General features: G+C 39.7%; 2 protein-coding genes across 9 annotated transcripts in view; one reads left to right on the top strand and one right to left on the bottom strand.

Moving 5' to 3' along the window:
* Positions 1-11,258, bottom strand: part of rock2a (rho-associated, coiled-coil containing protein kinase 2a) — a 73,807-nt gene extending 62,549 nt beyond the window's left edge. For 2 of the 8 annotated variants that reach the window (XM_069198798.1, XM_015351573.2), the window contains exon 1: positions 10,267-11,258. In XM_069198798.1, coding sequence (XP_069054899.1) covers positions 10,267-10,365 — 99 coding nt within the window. In that variant the 5' untranslated portion in view covers positions 10,366-11,258. Of the gene's footprint in view, positions 1-3,455; positions 3,480-10,266 lie in introns of those variants that run through there. The other 6 variants (XM_015351581.2, XM_069198822.1, XM_069198849.1 and 3 more) reach the window with 4 other exon arrangements.
* Positions 11,259-25,221: 13,963 nt separating this feature from the next.
* Positions 25,222-25,633, top strand: part of greb1 (growth regulating estrogen receptor binding 1) — a 56,278-nt gene continuing 55,866 nt past the window's right edge. Inside the window, exon 1 of the mRNA XM_015352133.2 lies at positions 25,222-25,375. The gene's annotated coding sequence lies outside the window, so the exon portion shown is untranslated. The remainder of the gene's footprint in view (positions 25,376-25,633) is intronic.

Genomic DNA, 25,633 nt, shown 5'->3' with positions numbered 1-25,633 from the left:
GCAATTTAGGTCTCCCCTTAGGTATTTCTTTTTGAATATCATACAGAGTTTTCTTCCTTTTCTGAAACAAAGTGCTGCAACTTACCCTGGTGGTTAATTGTATTAGTATGTGGCCCAAGATGATTTCCCTTTTGTCGTTTTAATAGGACTCTTGAAAGAAATTCAAGAGGGGAGGACAACACTTTTTCGCTATATCGACCCAATTTTATGTGCACACTTTTTTACTTTCACCAGCAAAAAAAAAAGAAAACAATAAAGAACATTAACCATAGTATAACGAGTAGACAAACCCCAAACCCTAATCCCTATCCCTCCCACAATAACCACCCAGGTAAAAATACTTTTCCCCCTGTTCCCAGCCCTCCCTCACCTCTATGCCTACCCCTGCCATGAGCTCCTCAGCTCTTTTCACTTTGTGGAGGGGAGGGTGTTGTACTCTCACCCATTCAAGTCATGCTCCAAACAAGGCCTCAAGCTTCTCACACAAATAACTCAATACGACTAAAGCTCCTCGTCCTACGAACAATCAAAGAGTCCCTTCAAAAGGAGCACATGCTGAACATCCAGGGTCTGCTGTTCCACAAGGGAAGACATACAAGTTCTCCAGTTACCTGCAGGAACATACTGTAAATCCTTCTTCTGAAGCCCAAACGAGCGGAAACCCCGACCACGTCACAGTTGGGGGACAAAATCTTGTACTATAAATGCACAAGCCACAGCTGTATCCAGGCATTAATTGTTCATTTTTAACAGCCTCCCAAAGACACAGTATGCTGGGCTGTAACTCCTATGAAGGTTCACATACACCTCTACACTCCGAGATTAGAAGCCTTCACCGCTTCTAATCATCACTGCAGCCTGATTAAATACAATAAACAGGCCTATAGGTTAAGGATGGGGAAACAGTCATATTTTTCTTTCAGCATTTGGAATGCACAAAAAAATGCAACTGCTTTTATGGTTTCCAGAACAGAAAACACTATAAATCCGAAGCCTGGTAAGTACCTCCAATTCCCTCAAGCGTAGATTACCAGACAAGGCTTCTCTGGTGTCTTGAGAGATTCCTTTCAGGTTGACACTTCAATGTAAACCTAACTTTGCTGAAGAAAAGTTTTGACTTTTAAAAACCTTAATGGAAAAATAAAACTTCTTCCCCTTGCCCCTTTCATAAACTCAGCTCCAGTGTAACCAATGAAATTTTTTAATCTTACAATTAAAATGGCCAAAAATAATAAACTGGACAAATAAATTAACAAATGAAGGCCTGTGCAACCTCCTTGCTCACATCTCAGGAGAAACATAGATAAGAGTGTTTCTGGTGCATTTTTCGTTGTTTTTTTTCTCTTAAATTCAGGATGTGATTTCAATTTCCTGTCAGGCATTTGACAGCATCCAGGGAGGCTGCGTAGGAAGATAATGTCAAGGGTAAAGAGCCTGCTTAGCAGGCTTGTTCGGCTACTTAAAAAGAGAATTCAATAACACTGGGAACATGGCTATAAAATTATTTTGCAGCAGGAACAGGTGAAATGTAGATTGTAGGTCTGACACTTTGTTCCAGACTTAAAAGATAAAAATCATATCTGCATACATGTAGTAGCACAACCAGACACAGTACAAAACATACAAATGATACAACACGGTTGAGAACTGATAGACTAAAGACACAGACCCTACAGACATTATCAGAAACTGGACTTTGTGATGTTAGAGTAAAAACTGTAAAGCATACAAATGCACGAAAGCCCAATTACACACCTAGATGAACTGCTTGTCAGTAGTTAATTGACCCAAGAATACCAATGAGCTGTTTCTTGAAGAAGTCAGAGTATCAGCTCCAACATAGCTGGGAAGCCTGTGCCATACTCCCACCACCCTTTGTGTAAAGAAGAACCCCTTGCTCTCAGTCTTAAATGCCATCCTCCCTTTGTACCCCATTAGGATAAACTTAGTACAAAATAAATATATTTTTTCTTAAATTGGTAACTCAACTTCATAACTTAAAAATATTCATGCAGGAGGAACCTGTGTAGAATTCAGATCTTGTTTAAGACAAAGTTGACAGTTCCCTTTATTATGGGGATGTGAAAAGCTTGATCTCATGGTACACAAGGCTGTTAAGAACATATTTTATTTCAGTGTAAAAGCACTGCTTCCACAACAATTACATATACCAAGCAGTCTTTACCTAAAACATCCCTCATAAAGATTTCTACACATCACCAATTCACCTTGGGACTGAAAGTCCCATCTTTCAGGGACATCAGAGCCCCTGATGAATCACTACCCAGCCTGACATTTCTTAGTTTTACTATAGTACAAATATTTTTTCTTCCCCAGATTTAGAGTGAAAGATTTAACTTAGATTAAACATAGAGCCATCAGACTGTGCAACATGAACAAATAGGCCAGACTGAAACAGCAGAAGTGTTTTTGTGATAATGTGAATATGGATGAAGCCATGTTTAACAAGACAGTATAGTCACACCTGTTGAGACATAAGTAGATATATTCAACCTATCCTTTTTGCAGCTTAAAGTAAGAGCAAGGCTCAAGAGTTCAAAGTGCAAGAAGAAAATTACTTTACCTTGCATAAAATCAGAAAAAAACTACACTGGAGGTATCATGACATAGCAATAATTATTCAAAACTTTAACATAATGGATTCCACTAGACTGCCAAAAGAGACTATAAATGCTGAGAAAAGACTAGAGATTTCATATTATTCTGAGCTGTGATTCTCAGTATGAACAGAATTTCTTTTCCTTTTTGCTGATTAGCCTAATACACCAGTAAAATGAGATAGCTGCAGAAAAAAATGCAGTCCATGTGGGTGATCATCTTCTGAAAATGAGTACAAGTCTCAGACAATCTCCACGTTGCATTTTTGTTTTTCAAGACAGAGAGGAAATCACCCTTTGGAATGTACTCGATCCCAGTGCGACTGATAAAACAGATAAGACAGATATGCACCATTTTCCAGGCAAGCTGGTTGTACCAGGTTGTACACCAGGCCACTAACTTCATTCGTTTTAAAATGTGGTAATTTTATCAAGAAAAAGATTTTTAAAACAGTGTTTCATAAAGGGGATCCAATATGAGTACAGCAATGTCTCTCTCAGCACTATGAAAAAGAGTGCTGTGGGAATTGGCACTAACAGAGGCAATTATAGCCTGGGTTCAATGTGTTCCCAGGAGTACCATTTCTTACATAAGAGCAACAAGATGGCTTTACTAGGGTATCTGTAATGGCATTACTGTTATTTTTAGCACAGAACATAATTAAAAACCAATTTATGCATAAATGACTTAATTTTAAAATTATAGGTACAGAAGCATTACATAACATTTGGCTACACACCAACACATTCAGTCAGAGTTTGCAGAGATTAAGAGATGATGGTGTGCCTCGCTCTACAACGTATTAATTGTTCTGGCTGTTACGATTTCTTACATACCGTTTTGTAATGTCCTGTCTACATCGTGTGGTATTGTCCGTCATTCTCTGTCGTCTGCTGGACTGTGTATGCCCTGAGACAATGGCACAAATAAGGATTCCAATGTACACGTACACAGGCAATAAACTCCTCCACTACTCCAATTTGGCAGTGGTGGGAGACCGATGGGACAAGTGATATCTGCTGGCTGGGCCAGGCTGTGGTTCATCCTACGGGAGCTGGGACTGATGAATAATTACAGACTGCACAGGACACCGTATATATGCCATACACACATTGGCTGAGAGTGTGTGGCATTTTTCCCTCTAGCACAGACAGAAGCAGAGCTATTGGCCTGCACTAATCCCACTACCATCTGTGCCAAAGCACAACTGTACCCTAGGTACTTCCACCGATGGCATCTATGCGCATCGCTGACTGGCATTCTGCTTTACAGAGAGCAGTATGGAGAATCAGTGCGAACAGAAGATCTGACAGTCACACCATTGGGTACCACATGGAAGTGCCTTTAAAAAAACTAAAAACAGGAGGCGTTTCTTTACACCAACAGTTGTGGGAGTAGAGGACAGGCTACCCACACTCCAACTTATTCTGAGAGACAGCTGCATGAGATCCACGGATCAATTAGCTACTAATTACCAAATGCCCTCCTCTTGTTTGCATCTGTTCTTTCATTCTCAAGGAAGTAATTTAGCGAGCACAGCTAGACTGCAGTCATGCGTAACGTCTGCATGAAACATAACTTTTTAATGTCCCAAGTTGTGCTACAACTTAATTCAATGAGAAGAAATCATAATTTGTCTCCATAACTAGGGGGCCTATATTAATTTGGCTTCTTGTCTCGAAATATTTCATTATGATGTGTGGAAATCTTTCAATGCAAATTAATGTAATAATTGCTAATTAATTGCAGCAGCTGTTATAAATTATGGTGCCTTGGTTCTTCAAAATCTGATTAACAATACAAACAATCTAAAACAACCATAACTTAGAAAGATGTACTGCAAATGCAACATACATTTTAATATCTGTTGAGAAAACTGTTTTTCTTAATCCCAAAACTAAAATGAGAACCTTCAGATAGGTTACTTGAGATCCCCCCCACCCCACCCAAAGTGCATACTGGAGAATCATTTTGTATTCAATTAAATAAAATATGAGACACTGCCATGATGCTAGCCATTCTGGTATAAAGCCGTATAATGTGCTAATGGATTTTTGAAATGCAATGCATTAAAAAACGCCACCAGCATGAAACACCTGGAGAAGAAGTGGTCACTGTTCTTTTTCAGGCTATACCTGAAACATACAAGCCATAGCATATCCACCCTTCTAACCACTTTATCTGATACAGGGTCATGGGGGAGCTGAAGCTTATTCTGGCAAGAAATGGCCACAAAGTGGGTCACACCCTGGATGAGATGCCAGTCCACTGCAGGGCACACACACTCACATCTTTATGTGATATATCAATGTTCCAAAAAGCCCATTAACCCACCAGTATGTCTTTGGATTACGGGAGGAAACTGAAGCACCCAGAGGAAACACAGAAGAGCACAGGGAGAACCTACCGTACCAGCTCCACACAGATAGCACCCCAGAAAATGAACCCAGCGCCCCAGTACTATGAGGCAGCATTGCTTACCACACTGCCACCATACTGCCTATTGTATTATGACCAATTTACATTATATTTCTATTTAAATTGTATTACCTTTCACTAAATTATAAACGTCACTTTGTTCCACAAAGAAAGCACACGTCAGTCATGTTGACATTAATGAAATATGTTTGGCCTTAAAGCTATTCAGAGTACATTAATAATGTAACATTTACTAACCACAGGCAGTCAGTAAAGTACTACTTTTAATACTGACAACTGTTTTTTTCCTGACAATGGCCTCTTTGGATGCCTTTTAAAATTCCAATGAGAAATTATCATGTCAATCAACCCGTTTACAGAAAGGCAGGAAAATGTCATCTGTAGCTTTGTTTTTTTAACATGTAGTTCTGTGCCTTTATATCCTAAAGGAGCTGGAAAATGCAGAGCAGTCACTTATTTTTCCCTTTCAGTATGCGAGGTTAAAAGTTGCATCTCAAAAAGTGTAAAGTGTTCCTAAATTATGTCAGTACAACAGTGTATAGCTGTTGTGTCCTGGATTTCCCACGAAGACAGAAAAAACACAAATCACCACCTCCACCTTAATGACTGTTATCTTGGATCTCCAACCCTGGAATCGTTAGATTAAAAATTTTGTTTGAAATTAGTGTTAGTGAAGAATGAGGGCTTATAACTGTGCTTTACAAGGTGATTTGGACACATTTATGTGCAGGCAATTGCTCGGACGTTCCTAAAACTGCTTTTGTCCACTAGTAAACAGAGCTATTGATGCAATAAAGAAACAGAGCCTTGAGAAACAGGGAGGATTTGATCAGAATTAAATCCAAGTCTTCCAAATCTCATGTTCTCTTAGCCATCAAGTGCTCTCTGACATGATGATTAAAATTACAAAATGGGTCCAACCTGGGATCTGTCTCCACGGTGTGCTTGGAAAAGAAACTGATTTTATTTTATTTCTCATGTTCACTTTTTAATTCTAATGCAACATGACAGAGGAATTTTCAACCCGCCTCCACCATGTACTGAAAATCTTGCCATGCTGTCGGAGGGGGGGTCTACAAATAACATATTTTGATTAAAAAGCTATAAAAATTCCAACTTCAAAAAGCAGCCAAAGCTGAATCTGCGACTGGGCCAAAGGGTTTGACATCCATCAGCTGCTTCGGGCTCATTTGACTGAAAACATTTCTTACCCCCTTTACCCCACTGTGACATCTTGCTTCCTGAAGAACTGTACGCTGGAAATAAGAGTTTGGCTGAAGGGTTTTTCACAAAGAATGAAGAATGCTCTGGCCTGTGTCATAAGGAAGATGAACAACTGAGGTAGGAATGCTGCTTCTCACCAGCTGACTAATGCCCCTTGTTTATTTAATGCCTAAAAGGATGGTTGGCTATTTGGTAATCCCTTTAAGATGACAAAATAAAATATTTGAATCATCAAATCATCCTAATTGCGAGACCAAAAGAATCCTTAGGCTTTCTCCAAAACCTTCTTTTGCAATTGTTTCTCTACAAGCTGCTACAGCACCTCGGCACCTACAGCCAGCTGAAGGCGACTTAAGTATATTCCCTGCAAAGAAAATAACTGGAGAAAAAATAATATGTTCCATTCGTGTGCTAACGGATTTTACATCTATCCATTTTCTCACCTATTTATCTAATACAGGGTCGTGGGGGAACCAAAGTCTGTGCCATAAAGCAACGGGCACAAGGTGGGGGAATTCTGGACGGCACATTCACACACTCACATCTAAGGCCAAGCTTCCCAGAAGCCAATTAACCTACCAGCATGCCTTTTAACTGTAGGAGGAAACCCACTTGAACACGCGGATAAACTCCATGCGGACAGCACCCCGTTGTCTGGAACTGAATTGAACCGGGGGCCTCAGCACCATGAGCCAGCATTGCTCAACACTGTGCCACCTGTGACCTTTACAAGTGGCACACACTCCATGGACCAAAAGGTGGCCACCACATTCTCTGGACCACTGATGCGACTGCATCAAGAGAGGAGGGCAAAGAGGTGCCAGCCTTCAGATGAGACGTTAAGCTGAGGTCCACACTAGTTGGTCATTAAAGATCCGCTGGCACGGTTTATAAGAATGGTGATAAGAATGAACTCTGGCATCCTAGCTAACTTCCATTCTAGGGAGTTGCACCACCTGGCCTACCTGCAGTTAACACCCCCTTAATAAGAACTGTAGTGGTTCTGCTGGTGTATGACGGCTGTCACATGACACCCAGTTGGGTGCTGACCAGTAGAGGTCCCCTCCTATAAGGAACTTTAGGTTTTGTAGGATGATAAGCACAACATAAAGGAAATCAATTGTGAACTGGGGCTGCTGTGGGGGAAGTAAATTCACAGAATTCAAGTGCAGACTTGTGGATTCCCAAAGGCGTGGTGTGAAATACAGTATGTAAGGACTAATGTCTGTTATGTAACCTTTTATTAATTAACAGAATGCTTACTTGCAATGTTTCTACGATTTTGACGTTTGTGTGTAAAACATAGAAATTTGTCTTTCATCAAAGCAGCTAAGAGCAATGAGGTGCATTTTCCAAAGAACATAAAAACGGTTACAGAAGTTAAGTGAGAATTTATTGGAAATTAGATGCACTACTGAGCATCAGGGTGAATGTACTCCTGCTCTCAACCTGGTTAAAGGTAAAGGAATCAATATGCGAGGTCAAGGTATGGAACTAATTGTACTTTACATGATGTTCTACACTGACACAAAGTGCTGGTGTATAATTTTCACCATTTGACTGCCTTTGATGACCAAATAATAACTTAACACTTTCAAAGACAATGGAGAACTCAGATCACACACCCATTTAACATGCTTCTTAGCCTATTTGACTAGATAATAATAATAATAATAATAATAATTGCTTACACTTATATAGCGCTTTTCTGGACACTCCACTCAAAGCGCTTTATAGATAATGGGGACTCCCCTCCACCACCACCAATGTGCAGCATCCACCTGGATGATGCGACAGCAGCCGTAGTGCGCCAGAATGCTCACCACACATCAGCTATCAGTGGGGAGGAGAGCAGAGTAATGTAGTCAATTCATAGAGGGGGATTATTAGGAGGCCATGATTGGTAAGGGCCAATGGGAAATTTGGCCAGGACGCCGGGGTTACACCCCTACTCTTTTCGAGAAACACCCTGGGATTTTTAATGACCACAGAGAGTCAGGACCTCGGTTTTATGTCTCATCCGAAGTGTCCCCATCACTATACTGGGGCATTAGGACCCACATAGACCACAAGGTGTGCGCCCCCTGCTGGCCCCACTAACACCTCTTCCAGCAGCAACCTAAGTTTTTCCCAGGAGGTCTCCCATCCAGGTACTGACCAGGCTCACTGCTTAGCTTCAGTGGGTTGCCAATTGTGAGTTGCAGAGTGATATGGCTGCTAGATAGTTCCTTCCTGTAAGCTACCACTTAACCATGTTATGACTGCTGTAGGAGGAATGCCTTTTCAGGGATATTCAGCAAATGCAAGCAGTTCTTCTCCATAAATGTCTTTTTAAAAAGGCATTATAGCTTAAAGTGGAAACATCAGTGGAAATATTCACTCCCGGTACAAGCCTTCTTCCACATTACCACTGTCACTAGTTCGAGCTGTTGACAATTGAGAATACACTCTCCCAATTTCTATAGACTTTTCAACATTTAAATTTGGCGTCAAAGACATACAAAAGAGAGACGTTAACCTTGGACACATCAGCAGGCAATTTTTACTACGAAATTGACTAGCTTCAGTGGACAAAGTCAACGGGCTGACCAGCACTAGCGGTACCCACTCCTGTACCTGTGATAAGGGTGGGAGTACTGAGCGCTCTGATGCATCATCGAAAACCCAACAACACCGGACATTCTGCTTCACTCCCACTCACTCTTGGTTCAAATTCTTCATCAGCGGCATTTTCATATGCCTGAATTTCTACTTCATTCCAAAATAAACCTCAGGCTGCCGTGTATTCCGACAAATTCCAGCCACTTTCATCGAAAAGCCTTAGTATGTCAGCGCATTCAGGATGTTGACTTCTATCGCCACCGAAATTTCACAAATCTTTAACTGGTTTAATATATGGTTGTCACTATTTTCGTGCTGTGCGGTGTTATGCCGAACACACATTTCCAAACAAACGCGGGCACGACAGGCACATCTGTCTAGGCGCACGGAGTATCGATGCTACAAGCGCCACTGTCCTCGAATGTCGCATTATGATGAACTCAAGTAAACCAGACAATGCCCCGAGGTAACCAACTTTCCCAGCACAGTCTTGCCATCACGACGGCTCTCCCTTGATGACTAAGTACATATATATATACACACACCTCACCCCGGGAACACTCTTGACCTGAAGCGTACCATCTCCAATCGTTTTTATTAGGCCTGTTGACTCTGTATAACACAATACACTGCAATTCAAGACCTCACATTACAGAATCATGCGCGTGCACCGAGTGCCTTTTTTCTAGATCGTTGTGCACTTACTGAAATTGAACAAGGATTTCCAAACCTGCTCTTCTATCTGTGCTAAGGTGCTATTATGCGTTTTATTTCTCGCTGCTGGTAAACCAGCCTTTCTAATAAAGTGGCACTATACACAGTCAACTACACGGTTTACACGTAAAGCGGAAATGTACAGCAAATATCTTATGCTACTGACCTAACAGTGCTCATTAACGGCGTTGTTTATATGCGAACGATTACATGCAGTATTGCAGGTAGCTTGCAAAAGTACGCACTGAAAATAACGTTTTCACAAAAGGGAGTATTTAAATACACATCTAGCAAAGCAGCCTAAACTAGTGATTATTTATCGATTATTTACGGCACACATGCTTGCTTGTGATATTAAAAAAAAAAAGATCTGGAACAGTACTTAGTCCTTACATAATCCAAATACAGGTGTATATGGGAACGTTGTTAAAGGCAGATACATACGCATCATGCATTTAAGGGTGCTCAGATTCACACGGTGTAAAAATGCATTTAAAGAGTAACATTTTTTTTTTCTAACGAGGTGTGTCATTCCACTGCAGTTTCACAGCTCGATCGCTTCAGTAGGAAAAAACACTGCTGGCTGATCTAATTGTGCTCGTGCCCCGCTGCCGCGCGCGAGACGTCGAGGAGCGATTAAATATTAATATGAGAATACAGCAAACTTACCAGTAAACTTTCCAAGTTGATCAGAGATCTAGGATCTTTGATCATGGCTTCCAGTTTTTTCAGCCGGTTTTCCATCCGCCTTTCCGCCCCGGCCGACATTTTTACGGCTTTCTCAAAGTCAGTCCCTTTGCAGAAACGTTGAGAGCCCGTTTTCTTTAAAAAGTCGGTTTACATGAAGATCCTCTCGGATCCGTCTTTTTGTTCTCGGGCAATGCCCGTGGGCCTAAAAAGCAAGCCTCAGAGAGGCCGCCTTGGGAAACTTCAGACTCGCTCTGCACAGGGTGGGAAAAAAAAAATCCCAAGAAGAAATAAAGTAATACTTCCACAAACACCGCGGCGTGTATCGGAAAGTCCTTCAGCCCAACGAAAGCAAAAGTTCCCGTTCCATTTTTAATGAGTTATTTACTATGCCGGCGCGATAAAGTAACTTAATACTTAGTAAAATATCAGAAACAGGGCGTTTTCTTCACCCTCCCCACCTCCACCCCCCTTTTTGAGCGGTCTGGTCTGCCTCTCCCGTCAATTTCAAATTTCTCCAGTTCAAAAACAACCCGGAGCATTAAAAATCCACCCCTCTTTCCTTTCCACAGAATAAAGTGCAAACTCCGTCCACATCCTCGCAGAGAGAAACCAGTCCAAGAAGCCGATCGCCTTCCTTGTAGTTCAGCGCGATCCCTTCGGGCACAGACGGATGCGCCTCAAGTGTAGGAAAAGTCCCTTTTTTTTTTCCTCTCAACTTTTCAATGTAATTTGTTTCTACATGATGTCAGTTGGTGTAACTACCTCCTCCTGTCCTCCATACTCTTCCAATTCCAAGTACTCCCTCTCTCTCCCCTCTGACATCAACACGCACGCAGACAGCCTCGTTTACCCACAACCCTCCTCTGTCCATGCAGCGCTCACACGGCTCGTCTATGGAAAGGCATTCCTGCTGTGCACCGAGAATGCCACTCGCCTTACTCATTCACTAAACTTCGGTGCCTGAGCTGCAACCGAGCATCGCTAATGTTCCGGCGGCGTCTATATTTATAATGAACTTCGCTAGTGGTGCTGGCTCGTCGTTTTCCCATACCACCGCCGCCACCAACTCTAGATACGCGATACAATGCGTCAGTCTATATAAAGCAAAGCCTTATTTGTCTGTCAAAATCATGAGAGGGGTGATCCTATTTAAAAAAAAAAATTGTGTCGGGATCTTTTAAACAAGTATCATATAACTGCCGTCAGAGGTTTTTTTTGGCCCTGTTCATTTGTATGAAACAGGTGGCCCCGTTGACTATCTCACAGCGATGAGAGGGGTGCCTTCTGTGTGGAGTTCGTATATCCTGGTGTCCTGCCCAAAGCGTTGTTCTGCTTTGTGCTCTTTGTGTCCGGGATAAACCTCAGCTTGCTACGTCACACAGAGAAGGAATAAGCATTTTATGATATGTGATGGGTCTATTTCCGACGTTTTATACTTAAAACGCTATTTTGTCTCACAAAACTAGACTATGTAAAAATGTTCAGGAATTCATTCCTAACGGGCAGAAACGCGCAAAAATATGTCAAATGCTGTACTGATTAAATTGCACTGCAAGTTATACAGCTAATCGAAAGAAATCTGACAATAAAAACAAAATAAAAAATTGCTGCTTCTGGTTATTCCCAACACATTGGTGCTTTGCAGAAATGACTGCTAGACTATACATGCATTACAATCATAAACACTGCTTTGAGTTAAAGCCATCTCCAACAATCTCAAGGCTAAGTCTTTTAACACCATGGGAAAATGACTATTTCAAATCCTGAGATCAGACTACTCTGATTGCTATATGGTTATGGACAGTACAGTATGCATCTTTAAATCTGATCTCAAGATATAAGATATTAGAGCAGGTCCTCATTGTAACCCTTAGGATAGCCCACACCCTCACTGAAGACTTCATAATAACAGATAGTAACAGAAATTGAAAGAAGGAAAGTGTATCTTCTTAAGGTCCTAGGGCGATCAGCAAACTTCTAGACACTCCATAATAGGACATGTAGGTTTAGTCACTAGTCCTCCCAAAGCAGGCAGGATAAACTTTGTTGAGTTTTAAAAATAACGATGATGCAACTTCTAATCCCTGGAAAAATATAAAGATGTGTAATTTCCATTGATTTTATAAGCAGGTTTATATAAATAAGATTTGGAGTGGAGTGGTGGCTCTGTGGCTAAGGATCTGCGTCTGTGGCTGGAAGGTTACTGGTTCAAATCCTGCAGCTGGCAGAGGAATCCTACTCTGTTGGGCCCCTGAGCAAGGCCCTTAACCCCAACTGCTCCAGGGGTGCTGTACAATGGCAGACCCTGCGCTCTGACCCCAAGCTTCTCTCCCTGTCTGTGTCTCATGGAGAGCAAGCTGGGGTATGGGAAAAGATAATTCCTAATGCAAGAAATTGTAAAGGGTTAATAAAGTGATGTTGTTGTTGTTATTATTATAATAACAATTTTACTTTTTTATGTCCCGCTGTGTTTTGAGTGCAGCGCTACCACCTCATAGCCTGGGCTTATCAGATCATACATGCAAACCGGGCCTGGTCGGTACTGCGGTGCACCACAGCTTTATGAATCACATCAAGCCATTTCTTAAGGTGTTACTTAGACAAGATCTGTGTCTTAACATTTTGTTTGATTTTGTCCTATAATTTCACCACAGCCGTACCACCTTGTAACATGATTGTGTCCAATCCCTGAGTATAGGCTGGACTGGTAAGTACTGGGATGGGGGACCCTAAGACAGTGGTTCCCAGTCAGGTACTGGGGGACTGTTGTGTTCACTAGTATTCATTCTAACTCAGCTCTTCAACCACTGGTGCAAATTGATCTATTCGCCTGTTTAGCTCTGTCTGCAAATGATTCATGGTTTCAGAACTATCCTACTTCAAGAGTAGTTTGTCATCAGCATCCATGCAGAAACCGTGTTCACATTGAATAACCGTCTGTTTGCCCGCTCTTCAATTTTATTTAATTATTTTATTTGCTGCCACTAAAGTGTAAGTTAATCTGCCTCGTTTTGTGTCATCTTCAAAACTGACTAGTTTATTAACTATACCAGAATCTAGATCATTTATATAAATTGGGAAGATAATTTGTCCTAGTACAAATCCCTGTGACACCCCGCTAAATTGAGATTTCAACTTTCTCAATGTAGACTGGGAAAGACATACTGTACAGTAGTCTGTATAAGTCTGATATATATATATCATTACTAAAAGAGGGGTTAGCATGATTTTCATTGAATAGAAAACATTTAGTTTAATCAGAATTTAGCAAAAAAAAATGTTTACAGAAAACTTTATGAATTTTGGCAAACCTAATCATTACACATTATAACATAGGTCCAGGTGAGTATACAATGGTGTCATTGACATAATGGTGAATACCAGAGTTGTCCAGTTCAACTAAGAGAGTAAATAAGAAAGTAACACAACCTGAGCAGTTGTGTTAATGTAGATTAAAAAGGAGGGTTCCTCTGGGACTCCCTTAGTAACTGGATGAACCTGTGATACAAATGCATCAGAATTTATAACAGTTATAAAGGGTACAGTTTTGTAAGGTACTGTGAAACCATATGAGGGAGGTTATTTCAAGATCAGTACAACACAATGTTTTCAGAAGAAGTGAGCAATTTACAGTATTGAAAGCCTTGGATTAATCTATAAAGGCGACTGCACAAGTGCGATTTTGCAGTGAGTTATAATAATATCATTGGGAATTTTCAAGGTTGCTGTAACACAATGCACTAGAATTACAGGAGAAAACCACATTGCTTATCAACTTAAGTATAAATGCTCTCTAAAAAGTAGCTTAACCACTTAAACTTAAAGAGTAGGGCCAAAAAGAGCAGATTTTCCATCAGTAGGGATTTTATCTGGTTTAAAAGATTGAACCAGGTGGTCAGTACTACTTACCTGAAATTAGCCAAACATTTTTAAAAGAACCTTCAATGTCTTTGGGACTAGTAGTCACACTACTGTCAATTGTGCAGAACTCAGCTATTACAGCTATTAAAACTGAAAGGACTCTGGAACTCTACTGCATCCAATGCAACTGTATCAGCACCTTTGTTAAATATTGACCTGTCAGACACATAGCAGGAACTAATGAAGTGTTCACTGAATTAAGTAACCATTTGTTTTTATCTGTCTCAGCAGTATTTTCCAAAGTAATTGAAACTGATGAATAAGAAGGTAATGATTTGTTTTTCAGAAACGAAACTGTCTGCATAAATATCTTCAGACTCTTTAAGACACTAGAGTTGATCATTGCCATATCTCATTTTAGTGCATATAATGAGTTCTGTTATTTTAGTGTGCATGACAGAAAGCCAATTACTGGTATTTTTAGAGGCTGTAGTATTTTGCCAATCTACATACTAGGTATAAGATATTCTTGTCATGCAAATCTCACAGCAGCATAACTCTGTCTTGTCATCACTCTAGTGCAAATATGTAATGGACACTATGGGCCCATACAAAATCACGGAGACCCTAAGCTGGTAGCCTAAAGAAACAGCAACAAAATAAATACTTTGACCAAACATATCAAGACTTAGATAGCTGTGAATTAAATACGAAAACTTCAACATTTCTAAGATATAGAAACTGAGATCTCAACAGAAAGCTGAGGATTTTTGCCAGTGTAATTCAACATCTTTTTAAAATGATGATAAGTCTTAATTATGGAGTAATTATAACAGTAACATTACTGAACCAAACACAAAAATGTATAAAAAATAAAAATGGAAATACCTTGTTTACTGAAGTATTCATCCCCCTGAGTCAATAATTTGTAGACTCACGTTTTGCAGCACTTGCAGCTTTAAGTCTTCATGGGTATGTCTTTAACAGGTTGGTACATCTGAATCTGGGGATTTTTCGCCCATTCTTCCTTGCAATTTGCTTAAGCTCTGTCAGGTCAGATAGGGTTCATTTGTTAACTTCAATCCTGAAGTCCTTCCACAGGTTCTCAATGGGATTCAAGGGTATTCACCTTCTTGTTCTAGCTGTATGCTTGGGGTCATTGTCCTGCTGGGATATGTATCTTTGTCTTAGGTGTTATGCTGACTAAAGCAGGTTCTCCTCGAGGATTTGCCTGTATCTGGCTCCATTCATTGTTCCCTCTGTCCCGACAAGTGTCCCAGTCCCTTTGGCTGAAAAGCCTCCCCATAAGATAATGCTCCACCACCATGATTCATAACATTGCAGAGTTATTTGTATAGCGTCTATGGCGAAAAGTCCTGTATAAATGTATTTCTATTTGGATTTGCAATGTAATAAATTAAGTCCTCACTCTTCACAGGGTTCCCAGCCTATTTTCCTGTGGCCAGGAGCCTGTCCCTCAGCCAAGCGGGTTAAAGACAAATTTTACTATACCTAAATATTCCATAAACATTTTCAAACATCTTATTCTTGGGTGTCATTATTCCTCCTGACATATCTTTGTGACTTTCTAGTCTACCTAGTGCACAGGGAAAGAGAGGCAATGATATTGCAAGGAAAGTTTCCTGGTTTTGTTAAGAGAGAAACTAAATATTCCCTTCCATCTTTCTCCAATTTCTTTTTTCTTCCTTTGGAGGGCTTTAAGAAGTTTAGAATTAAATATCTCCTGTTACAATTAATTATCCACCAGACTGGAAAACCCGGTACTTAACTCTGCCGTTCATTTAATTTCTCTTTGCAAGATCATTTTTTATAGTTGTATTGTAACACAAGGCTTTACAACGAGAACATTCTCCTGTAATTGGTGATTGAGATAAGTGGAAATTGATGGTCTACAGCCATATATAATTGATGCATTTTGTGCAATTATAATCCAGTGTTCTCTGTGGCGTTAAGCCAAGAGGTTAGCCGAGTTACTGCAATAACTGTAGTGACATGCGAGTGGATGTTTTTCTAGACTTATGTGATTAATGCCAAAACAGAATGCTTGCATTCATCAGCAGTTATTCGATGGAAGGATGCATTGCCAGCGTCTTATTTGAGCAATTTGAGTGGAAACTGAGATAAGAAAGGTGGGGTGACAAATTATTTACTGCCCTCATTACACCAATGACATGGAGCCCGAATGGCCCCAGTGTGCAAATATACGACTAAGAAGGATGGGCCCTACGACCAATATTTCAGCGCTTGTGGGGTTGCTATTGGTCCAATGTGATCATTTTGAATGGGACGTTGCTGTTAATCCAGTTAACTACTACAGATTCTGTAATGAAACAAGTACCCAAGCACACAAGTGAAAAGTGTATTTAAGAACAGTTACGAATGAGGCCATTAGCCCCATATTGCCTACTTGATAGCAAGTAGGTAATGATCTAAGGCTCATATCCAGATGTTTCTTGAAAGATATCATTTTAATAAGTACCATATTTCATTTAATCTGTGTTTTAGTCTATTGCATCTCAGTTATTGTTTTTTATACATGGGAAGGGAAAGAAAATGACAAAGTCAGGTTTCCCTAAAGACCGAGGACAATATAATCCAACATGTTGCTAAGAGTATCAGATGAAGAGTGTGCTGCCCTCTTCTGGAGAAAATGATACCTGCATGAAGCTGGGAAGAGGTTTGTTTACAGCCCAATTGCTTTGTATTATCTTACATTCCTTACAGGTTGTCTGACTCTTTTTATATCTAGTGTATGTGGCAGATAGCAGTACATAAAAATATATTACTATTAAAGGGTAATGATAAAGGCAATCAGCCAAGTGCAATGGCATGGCTTTCAGATTGTTCTCTTGATTGGGAGCACAATATTGAACTTGCCCCATTTGTTTGGTTTTATGGTTTTTGATAGATCTTTATACTTGGCACAGATGTGTGTATATACAAGGAGTGCTTTCCAGAAAGGAGACCTAGAATGTGACCCATACAAACTCCCATCGTATACATTACATACAATCACTTAGCCTTAAAAGTGCCTGCAGATATGACTGTGAGGATAATTGTATTACACAACAATCAGTCTTTGACCACACCTTGGTGTTTCCCTACAAATATTCTGTATTGTATAATATTCTATAAGAACGTAGTTTAAAAAGTTCTAAACTCTGCATCAGAAAAAAACATCAAAGGCCATTGTTGTAGTTTTTGTAATATGCAAAGGAACAAGTAAAGGTTTATTCCATGCTGAAAAGAGAAGAAAGGAAATGTTTAGGCTGTGGAGCCTTCTTTGGGTGTGAAGAAGGCTCTTCAGGTGTGTTTTTGTAATATGACAGGCACAAATTTAAAGCTTGCCTTTTCCATTTGTCTTTTGTGAATGTTTTCAGTTAATTTGTTCTCTACATTTTTTATATTTATTATATTTATATTTATTTTTATTCTTTTCCAGGACACAATGAATTTAATTTCCTGAGTTTTCAAAATATTTGATGGTGAGTCAGTAAAAGAAAAAAAAGTGGTCTTTTCAATTATACAGTACTCAATTAGTAGGCTTTCTACTGTGTATTTACTGATACCCAATGTTGAAGAAGGCTTGGCTCTAGCACTGCAAAGCATGCAAATGAAAAAGAGAAAGAAATGAGGAACCACAACATTCACCACATCCAGGATTAAAAACGTACAATGACAAAATGCACTCCCAGGGAGCACACACCAAGCAGGGGCTGGAGCCCTGCAGTCCTGTTCTCTCCTATCAGTGTCACAAAACCATGCAACACTTCAACAGTCCATGCTGGCTGCACATACTACAACACTCTCTGTTCACCTCAAGTATACAGCAATTCATCTTGAGTGGTGGTGATCAAGCAGTTGAAGATTCAGATGAATGTGAATTGAGTTGTTAATAACAGTGAAGAGTAGCAGAGGCTCTGAGAAAACTATAGAAGTGCATAACTTAACATATTTTAATCCTCAATTTGTGTCTTAAATGTCTTTTGCCTACCATGGTAAGTCCTCTAGTGCATTTAGTTAATACATCATTCCTTGATTTCAGTAGTGTGGTCAAATTCTAATGACAATGAAATGAGATGGAAAACGTAAATAGTGTATTTAATGCTTTAGTGTGTAGCTTTAACTGACCTGGCTGAGGCCCCTGGCCTAAGGTCAGAGCTGTCACAGCCCCCTCATTTATAAGGAATAATCCAGGGAGCTGTTACAAGTGTGCAGCCTGATATTCAAAATTTTAAAAATCATCTTTACTAATTAACTCTCTCATGAGGTGATGTACTGTAATGCAACAGTCAAAGTTACTTGAGTGTATAATGGTTAGCCTTCAATGATTAATTAATCAAAATGAGGTCAAAACATTTAACCAATATCCAAAATCTCTATATTTTATTTCTCTAAAATAATTAATACATAGAGTGATATGTTTCTTTTGATTCCCAGTACAAAATTGTGATTATTGCTTTCTTTTTTATAATTCAGTGAGATTGCTAAAATGCTGAGAGTAAAACTTGAGTAGAGCTAAACCTTTAATTGTACTTAGACTGTATTTTTCTACATACAGTATGAAATTATTCAGATGTCAGGCAGATTTCTCTAGACTTAACTACTCTTCTACTTTCTATTCAGTGGATTCCACACTAGTCTCAGAAAGGTCAGAAAGCATCTTTGTAACAAGCTGCACAGTTTTGCTTCGGATTCCAAAAATACATTTCCTTCCCACACACTTACAAAGCTATGTCCCTGCAACCACATACAGTACAATTTGTTCACCATCCCCAAAAGCAGGATTCTGCTGAAACTAAAGGAATTGTGTGATTTACATGTTGATTATATTTTGTTTCTATAATAGTACCTCAGAAATAGAAATGCTCCCTCAATCTTTAAGAGTTGTGCTTGAGCACAATGGCAATGCTCAGTGACAGTTTCTACCAATCCTGGTCCCGGAGGAACACTGTATCTTCTAGCTTTCACTTCAAACTAAATCATGTATTCAACTTGTTTCTTCAATCAGTCCTGAGTGTCAAAAATATGTTTCCAACAACCTTTATGCAGCCTCTCCTCGACTTGCTAGCCATCAGTTCTGACTAAACAGCTCTTATTAGAACAGGCAGATGGGAATGACACTGCATCTGACACTGCTACAGCGAGTGTTTGTTTCCTCCTGCACAGGTCTAATTGGTTACATTTTAGACAGGACAGCCGAATGAGTGCAGTATGCTATTTCTTCAATCAGGATCCTGGCTGAGCACAGACACGGGTAGTGCTGGGATTGGTTTCTTGACTCTCAGCTATCCCTGTAGGCACCAGGGCACTGTAGGTGAGGGACACGAGGGATCATTCAACCTCTGGTCCTCAGCCGCATAGACTGTGACAGAATAAAAGTGGCTCAAAGGTGGGTGCGTCGGAGGAGGATTCTGTCACGGACGTCCAAGGGGACTAACCGTGGGGAGCAGGAGAGCAGAAAAAGACCCATATGCGTAGCGGCGAGACGGGAAAAAGGCCCGGGCTCATAGTGCAAAGAGTTCAGGAATGCCGTATAGAAACCTATGCCCTCAGGGAGCGGACGTGGGGCGCCCTGGTGCTAGACGGGTCTCAGGACATCCAAACCTCAATGCTGAGCGAGGACAGAGTGCAAGACCCGGAAATATATAGCTCAAGGGAAAGAGAGGGACAGGAAGGACAGCAGACCGGAAACTAGGGACAGGACAGAGAAGGAGCGCCCTCTGGCTGCAGAGGGCATGACACTGACTTTCTGTGATAATTAAAAATCCCAGGGTGTTTCTAGAAAAGAATAAGGGTGTAACTCTGGTGTCCTGGACAAATTTCTCCCTGGCTTTTATCAATCATCGTCTCCTAATAATCCCCATTTGTGAAGTGGTTTCATCACTCTGGACTCCTCCACAGATAGCTGGTATGTGATGAGTGTACTGGCACACTCTGGCTGCTCTCACGTCATCTAGGTGGGGGCTATACATTGGTGGAGGGGAGTCCCCACTACCTGCAAAGTACTTTGAGTGGAGTGTCTAAAAAGTGCTATATAAGTGTAAGAATTATTTGTTTATTTTTAAATTGGTCTGTCATTTCTTGGTATGTTTTGAGTACTATAGTTGTTTGACATGACACCTTTCATGTAAGTAATGTCAAAAGTGGACCTCACTTTAAATTTTGAGCTGAAAGATGAATTGCCTGGAATCATTATTTTTTGCTTTGAAGTGATATCTGATGACAACAGCCTATTAATTTCTGCATTAATAAATATGCATGCCTTTAGGTCATTAACGGGGTGTTCAATGTCAAACAAAACTTCTATCTACCCCTTTCAGTTCCAAAGGCTGGTGAGATTTACTGTGTTAAACTAATCAAAGTTTTGAAAATGGAGAGACAGCCAGTACACAGGTTTTATAATCCCAATGTTTAACTGTTCAAACGTGAAGCACATTGGAAGACATGTAAAACCTTCAAAAAGGCACTTTAATATTTGTTTCAGATTAAAAACATGACACCGTTGACAAATGCGCTTTGTGAAGTTTTCATAAGGGTCACAGTTAAAATAAAGGGAAAATACTAAAGACAGTCATCAAAAATGCTGCCATTCTCTCTCTGTGTTATTATTCCATAGTTTCCATATGTAAATATGGAAAGTAACTGGATTACTAATTTAAAATCATGTTTGTCTGACATTTGTTTGCCTTACACTCCTATAATACAATTATATTGTATAATAATGCAGTAATGCAGAATTATAATATTACTCATGGATCTGAAGGTAGCTGTGACCTATTATAAACAAAGGAAAGACAAAGAAACTGAATAATTATTAAAACTTTATTAACACACATATTGACAATGCTTCTACACTAATTCACTTCTACAAAGACTGTCATGCTAGATGCCAAACAAAAGGTCCCAGCAGGATAACTTTCACCTATAGTATAAAATGTTTTAAGGTATTTGTTGACAATTTACATGTTAAAAATGTGTACACTGTACATCATTTGTAACTCAACAAAATGGGACATCACTGGAAGGGGTGAATTCTTTTGGAAGGCACTGTATAATGCCATTTAAAATTTTAAATATTTTCAAAGTTATCTTCCTACTGTGGAAGAGTATATATGTTTGAAAGAATGTGGTGCAGGTTGGCTATTTTATTCTGTTTCATATAATTGTGATCATAAAGATAAGTAGAATATACAGATGGTCTTATGAAGATGATCTTACCATATGTCCTTTTACACAGAATGTGAACCACAATATTATGTAGGACATTGTAGAAGGTTGATCTTTGAAGTGTTTAATGGTTGGAATTCTATACTTTATAGTCCCTCCTGATGAATTACAGATGCAGGTAGGCATTTTGCCATGATGCATGCAGACCTTATTGGCTACAATGCCTCATTAAGGGCTTAACATTGATGTTTCCATACTTTTGTCCATTTCCTGTAGAACATCCTGAAGGCTATCCTTTAGGACAGTGCCTTAAGATGTTGTGACAGACAGTCAGCTAACTACCAGCTGAGAGCATGCAGCTGTCAGGTGTTACAGCTCCCTTACAGCGTGGGCTCCCTTCAGCAAGAGTGTGGTAGGCAAGAAAGGGCTGAGGAAGCCAAGCGCCAGGGCTTTGTGGGAAGATCCCAGATTCCCAGGGGGAGTGATAAAACTGAGAGAGAAAGAGCCAAAGGAGCAAGACTGTGTGATGCTAGAGGAACTGACGGCTGAGAGACAGGAGGAAGACCGACGAGCCTCAAAGAAATGAGATGTCTGTTTTCTTTATTTTTGTGGAGAAAATACAGTACATAGCACTATGAGTTTTGGTGTAACTTCTGGACTTGAATTTCCCTTTGTAAACCAGCATGGAACACATTTCCTATAGAATTCAAATCCAGTTTAACATAAAACATATATGCTTTGCTATAGCATTTTCATATGATTGCTATAGATGTCTTTTTAATCTGGTATTCTTTTTCTGAAACAATGATAGACGTTATTCTGTACTGTTTATGATCAGCTGGAGCATATTAAATGGAAAAACTATTTAAAAAAAGGCTTAGTTATCAGCATCAACAAGTAAGCAGTAGTTTAAAAATAATTGTTGATGATGCGTGAGCCAGATTTAATGTGCAGCATGATTCTGTAACTGTTCTGATAGTGCTGTATTTCTAATTCTTTATTAAAACATGTAGCTAGAAACCGTATTTAATGAACTAATCTTCCTACCATTTATTTTGGACTTTTATGTATTTAGTAATTTCATTGCTTTAGGTTTTGTAAAGAATGTTACTCTCACCTGCTTTGACCTATGCTATTTATGTAATGCCAAGCATTCAGCATACCAATTAATTATCATTTGAGTGCTCTGGTCTAGGCAAAGCTGATTGCTTGTAAGATTCTCAGAACATTTACTGTATTTAATTTAATTACTGTACCACAATCACATAATATTTAATCAGATGAAATACCTATGTGGATTCTTCTAAAGAACACTATTTTATGTTTTTTGTGAGTTTCAGGAGTCATTATTTGCAGTTTGCATCAAATATTGGTAATGGCAACATATTTGGTACTATCGCAAACACTTTCTAGTGCTGCAGAGGTCTGATTGGAAATGACTATTTTACGTGTATTTTAAAATAAATGGGTTTTCTCTGGGTGCTCTGATTGCCTCTCACAGTTCAAAGACATGCTGGTAGGTGAATTGGCTTCTGGGAAAACTGGCCCTGGTGGGAGTGTGTGCCTGTCTGTAACTGTGACCCACAATGCACTGGCACGCCATACAGGCTGTATCCCGCCTTGTGCCCTTTGCTTGCCGAGACAGGCACTGGCTACCCTGCGACCTTGTATTTGATGAAGCTGTTAGAAAACGAATGGCTGAATGGATATCAACAAATGGTTAACAAACAGGAAATAGCATGTTATATGCGGAAGGATGTGAGTTGCGGTGCAGCAGATTTTGTGATTTTGATTCTTGTATAGTTTGCCGACTAGCTAAATTTATTGATGGCAGTAAAATAGGAGGAGTGGCAAACATGGAAACAGCTGCGGGCGATTTACAAAAAAGACTGAGACAAAATCATAGGTTGGGCTGACACTTAGCAAATGATGACATTGCTGAAGTGGAAAGGGATCCCCCCTTTAACAGGACTTACACACAACACACATTGCAGGGTTGCTTCTGAGCTACAGGAAATTGAACACAGCACAGATCCACCCATCCTTTGTCTTATCGCTGCCTCCAATTCAAGGCAGCAGGGGAGCCAGAGCCTATCCCAGCAAGCACCAGGCACAAGGCAGGGTACATCCTGTGCAGGACGCCAGTCCATCATGGTCACACACTTGCACCTAGGACCAATTTTCCCAGAAGCCAGTTAACCACCAGTCTGTTTGTGGACTATGGGAGCAAACCAGAGCATCTGGAGGAAACCTGGACAAACATGGGGAGAACATATACTGTAAGCACCACTCAGACAGCACCCCAGTTTTGGAATTGAACTCTTGGTCCCTGTTTTGCAAGGCCACAATGTATATCACTGTGCCACCATTCTACCCCACAAGAAAGAGATCTGGGTGTTTATACAGATTATTCTATGCTCTCATCTAGATAATGTGGAAAGCAATAAAAAAGGGGTTGCTTGGATACATAGCAAAAAGTGTGGAATTTAAATCCACAGAAGTGATGCTTAAGATCTATAATGCTCCTGTAAGATCTTTTTTTTTAGAATTCAGTGTTCAGTTTTGGGCACAATACCACAAAAATGATATTATAGCATTAAGAAGAGTTCAAAACAAAGTGATAAGAATGTCCTGGTGTCAGGGGACTTCTGTATATGGACGGGCAAACGAGTTTAATTCACGTTGTATCTTTGGATCCTTGTGAGGATAAGGGAAATCATGAATGTTATTACAGAGACATTTTTTGCCCTAACATTTTGCCCTAACAGTTGAAAATGGACATACTGGACTAGCCTGAGAATGATCCAAAGCATACACCCTAACAGACAAAGCAGTGGTTAAGAACACACAAAATAAATCTTCTGAACTCTCCATCCCAATTGCCAGACCTCAATCCAATCAAACATTTCTGGGTTAAGCTCAAGAAGATTGTTCGCAAATGGCAATCAAAGAAATGGCCAGAATTCCCACTCAGAAGTGCCAGAACCTCATAACACACTACAGGAGGTGTCAAGTGAGTCTAATCCATGTCAAATGAGGATTTACAAAATAACTACGGGGGTGTGAAAGAATGCAACCATCTGTTTTCAGGATTTGTACGATTTATGGCAAATGTGATTTTGTTCTGTGCTAAACTATTGAGACTGCCTTTAATATTTTTAAAAAGGAACATTAACCAACCTATTAATCTTTCTGTAGTAATTATTTGTTTCAATTTAATCAAAATGTACGAATAAATCTGTAGGTCAGCGTTTATAACTAAATTTGCCTTGCTTGTCGTTAGCTGCACAACGAAGTTTTGTGGTATTGCTAGAGATCCGACAGAGGGAGACATAACCTCACTGGAGTCTGGATTTAAAAGCAGGACAGTAAAGGAGCAGTAAAAAAGAGAAAGGGGAATAAAGACCAAAGAAATATTAAATACCAAAAAAACTAAATTATGAACTGACTTCAAAAGGCGAGGTTTTTATTACCTCTTTTCTAAATGTGAAAAACTATGAGATTAATTAGTACTAGTAATAAGATTTTACTTAACCAGATAATAATTAGAAATAAATCGGAATTTTCATACTATCTGAACTGGAATTATTCTTAATCATTCTAAATACGTGTCCATCAGGATCAGATTTTATTTATCTACCTATAATACGTTCATAAAATATAATATATCCACCATAAAATAGATAGACAACGACTCTTTAAATGTTATTTTATCATTTTAATACTCAACAATCATGAACCACATATTCCGCTCATGGTGAAGAAACATATGCTCTTAAGAGATCGGTTTTACCTATAAACTATTGGTCGGTCCCAACTTCTTAATGTTATTCTACGTGGGTGATACTATTTACAGAAACAGAAGAGGGGTGGGGTATGTGGTGTTAGCTGGGTGATGATGTTCGGTCTCAAGATACGACTTGCTTTGCTGTTGAGCACAAGCGCGGCGTATCTCAGGAATTTTAAATGTTTTTTCCAGTAAGAAGACACTGCAGGATATTTTTGTGCAATTGCAGTTTGGATAATTGATGCTAAGGTAAGATGATGGTCATCTTTACTTGTCCGGTGATATAGGATCGTATTGTTGCAATACTGTTGTAAAACTACCAGTTCTTTCTGAGTCGATTGAAGTCTTGTAAAGATCGGGTATTACGACCACATGCTTTGGAATATGTTTTCTTGTGCACTATGTAAAAATACTAGAGGCAGAGACACGTTTGGAAAAACAATACTAAAAATAATTAGGATAACTTCGATTTCCAATTTACAGTTCACGTGCGAGTCGTAACTGTTA

This window comes from Lepisosteus oculatus, chromosome 2, assembly GCF_040954835.1.
Source record: "Lepisosteus oculatus isolate fLepOcu1 chromosome 2, fLepOcu1.hap2, whole genome shotgun sequence".
Lineage (NCBI taxonomy): Eukaryota > Metazoa > Chordata > Actinopteri > Semionotiformes > Lepisosteidae > Lepisosteus > Lepisosteus oculatus.
Note: the sequence above shows the minus strand (reverse complement) of the source record. Positions and strands in the feature narration are given on the sequence as shown.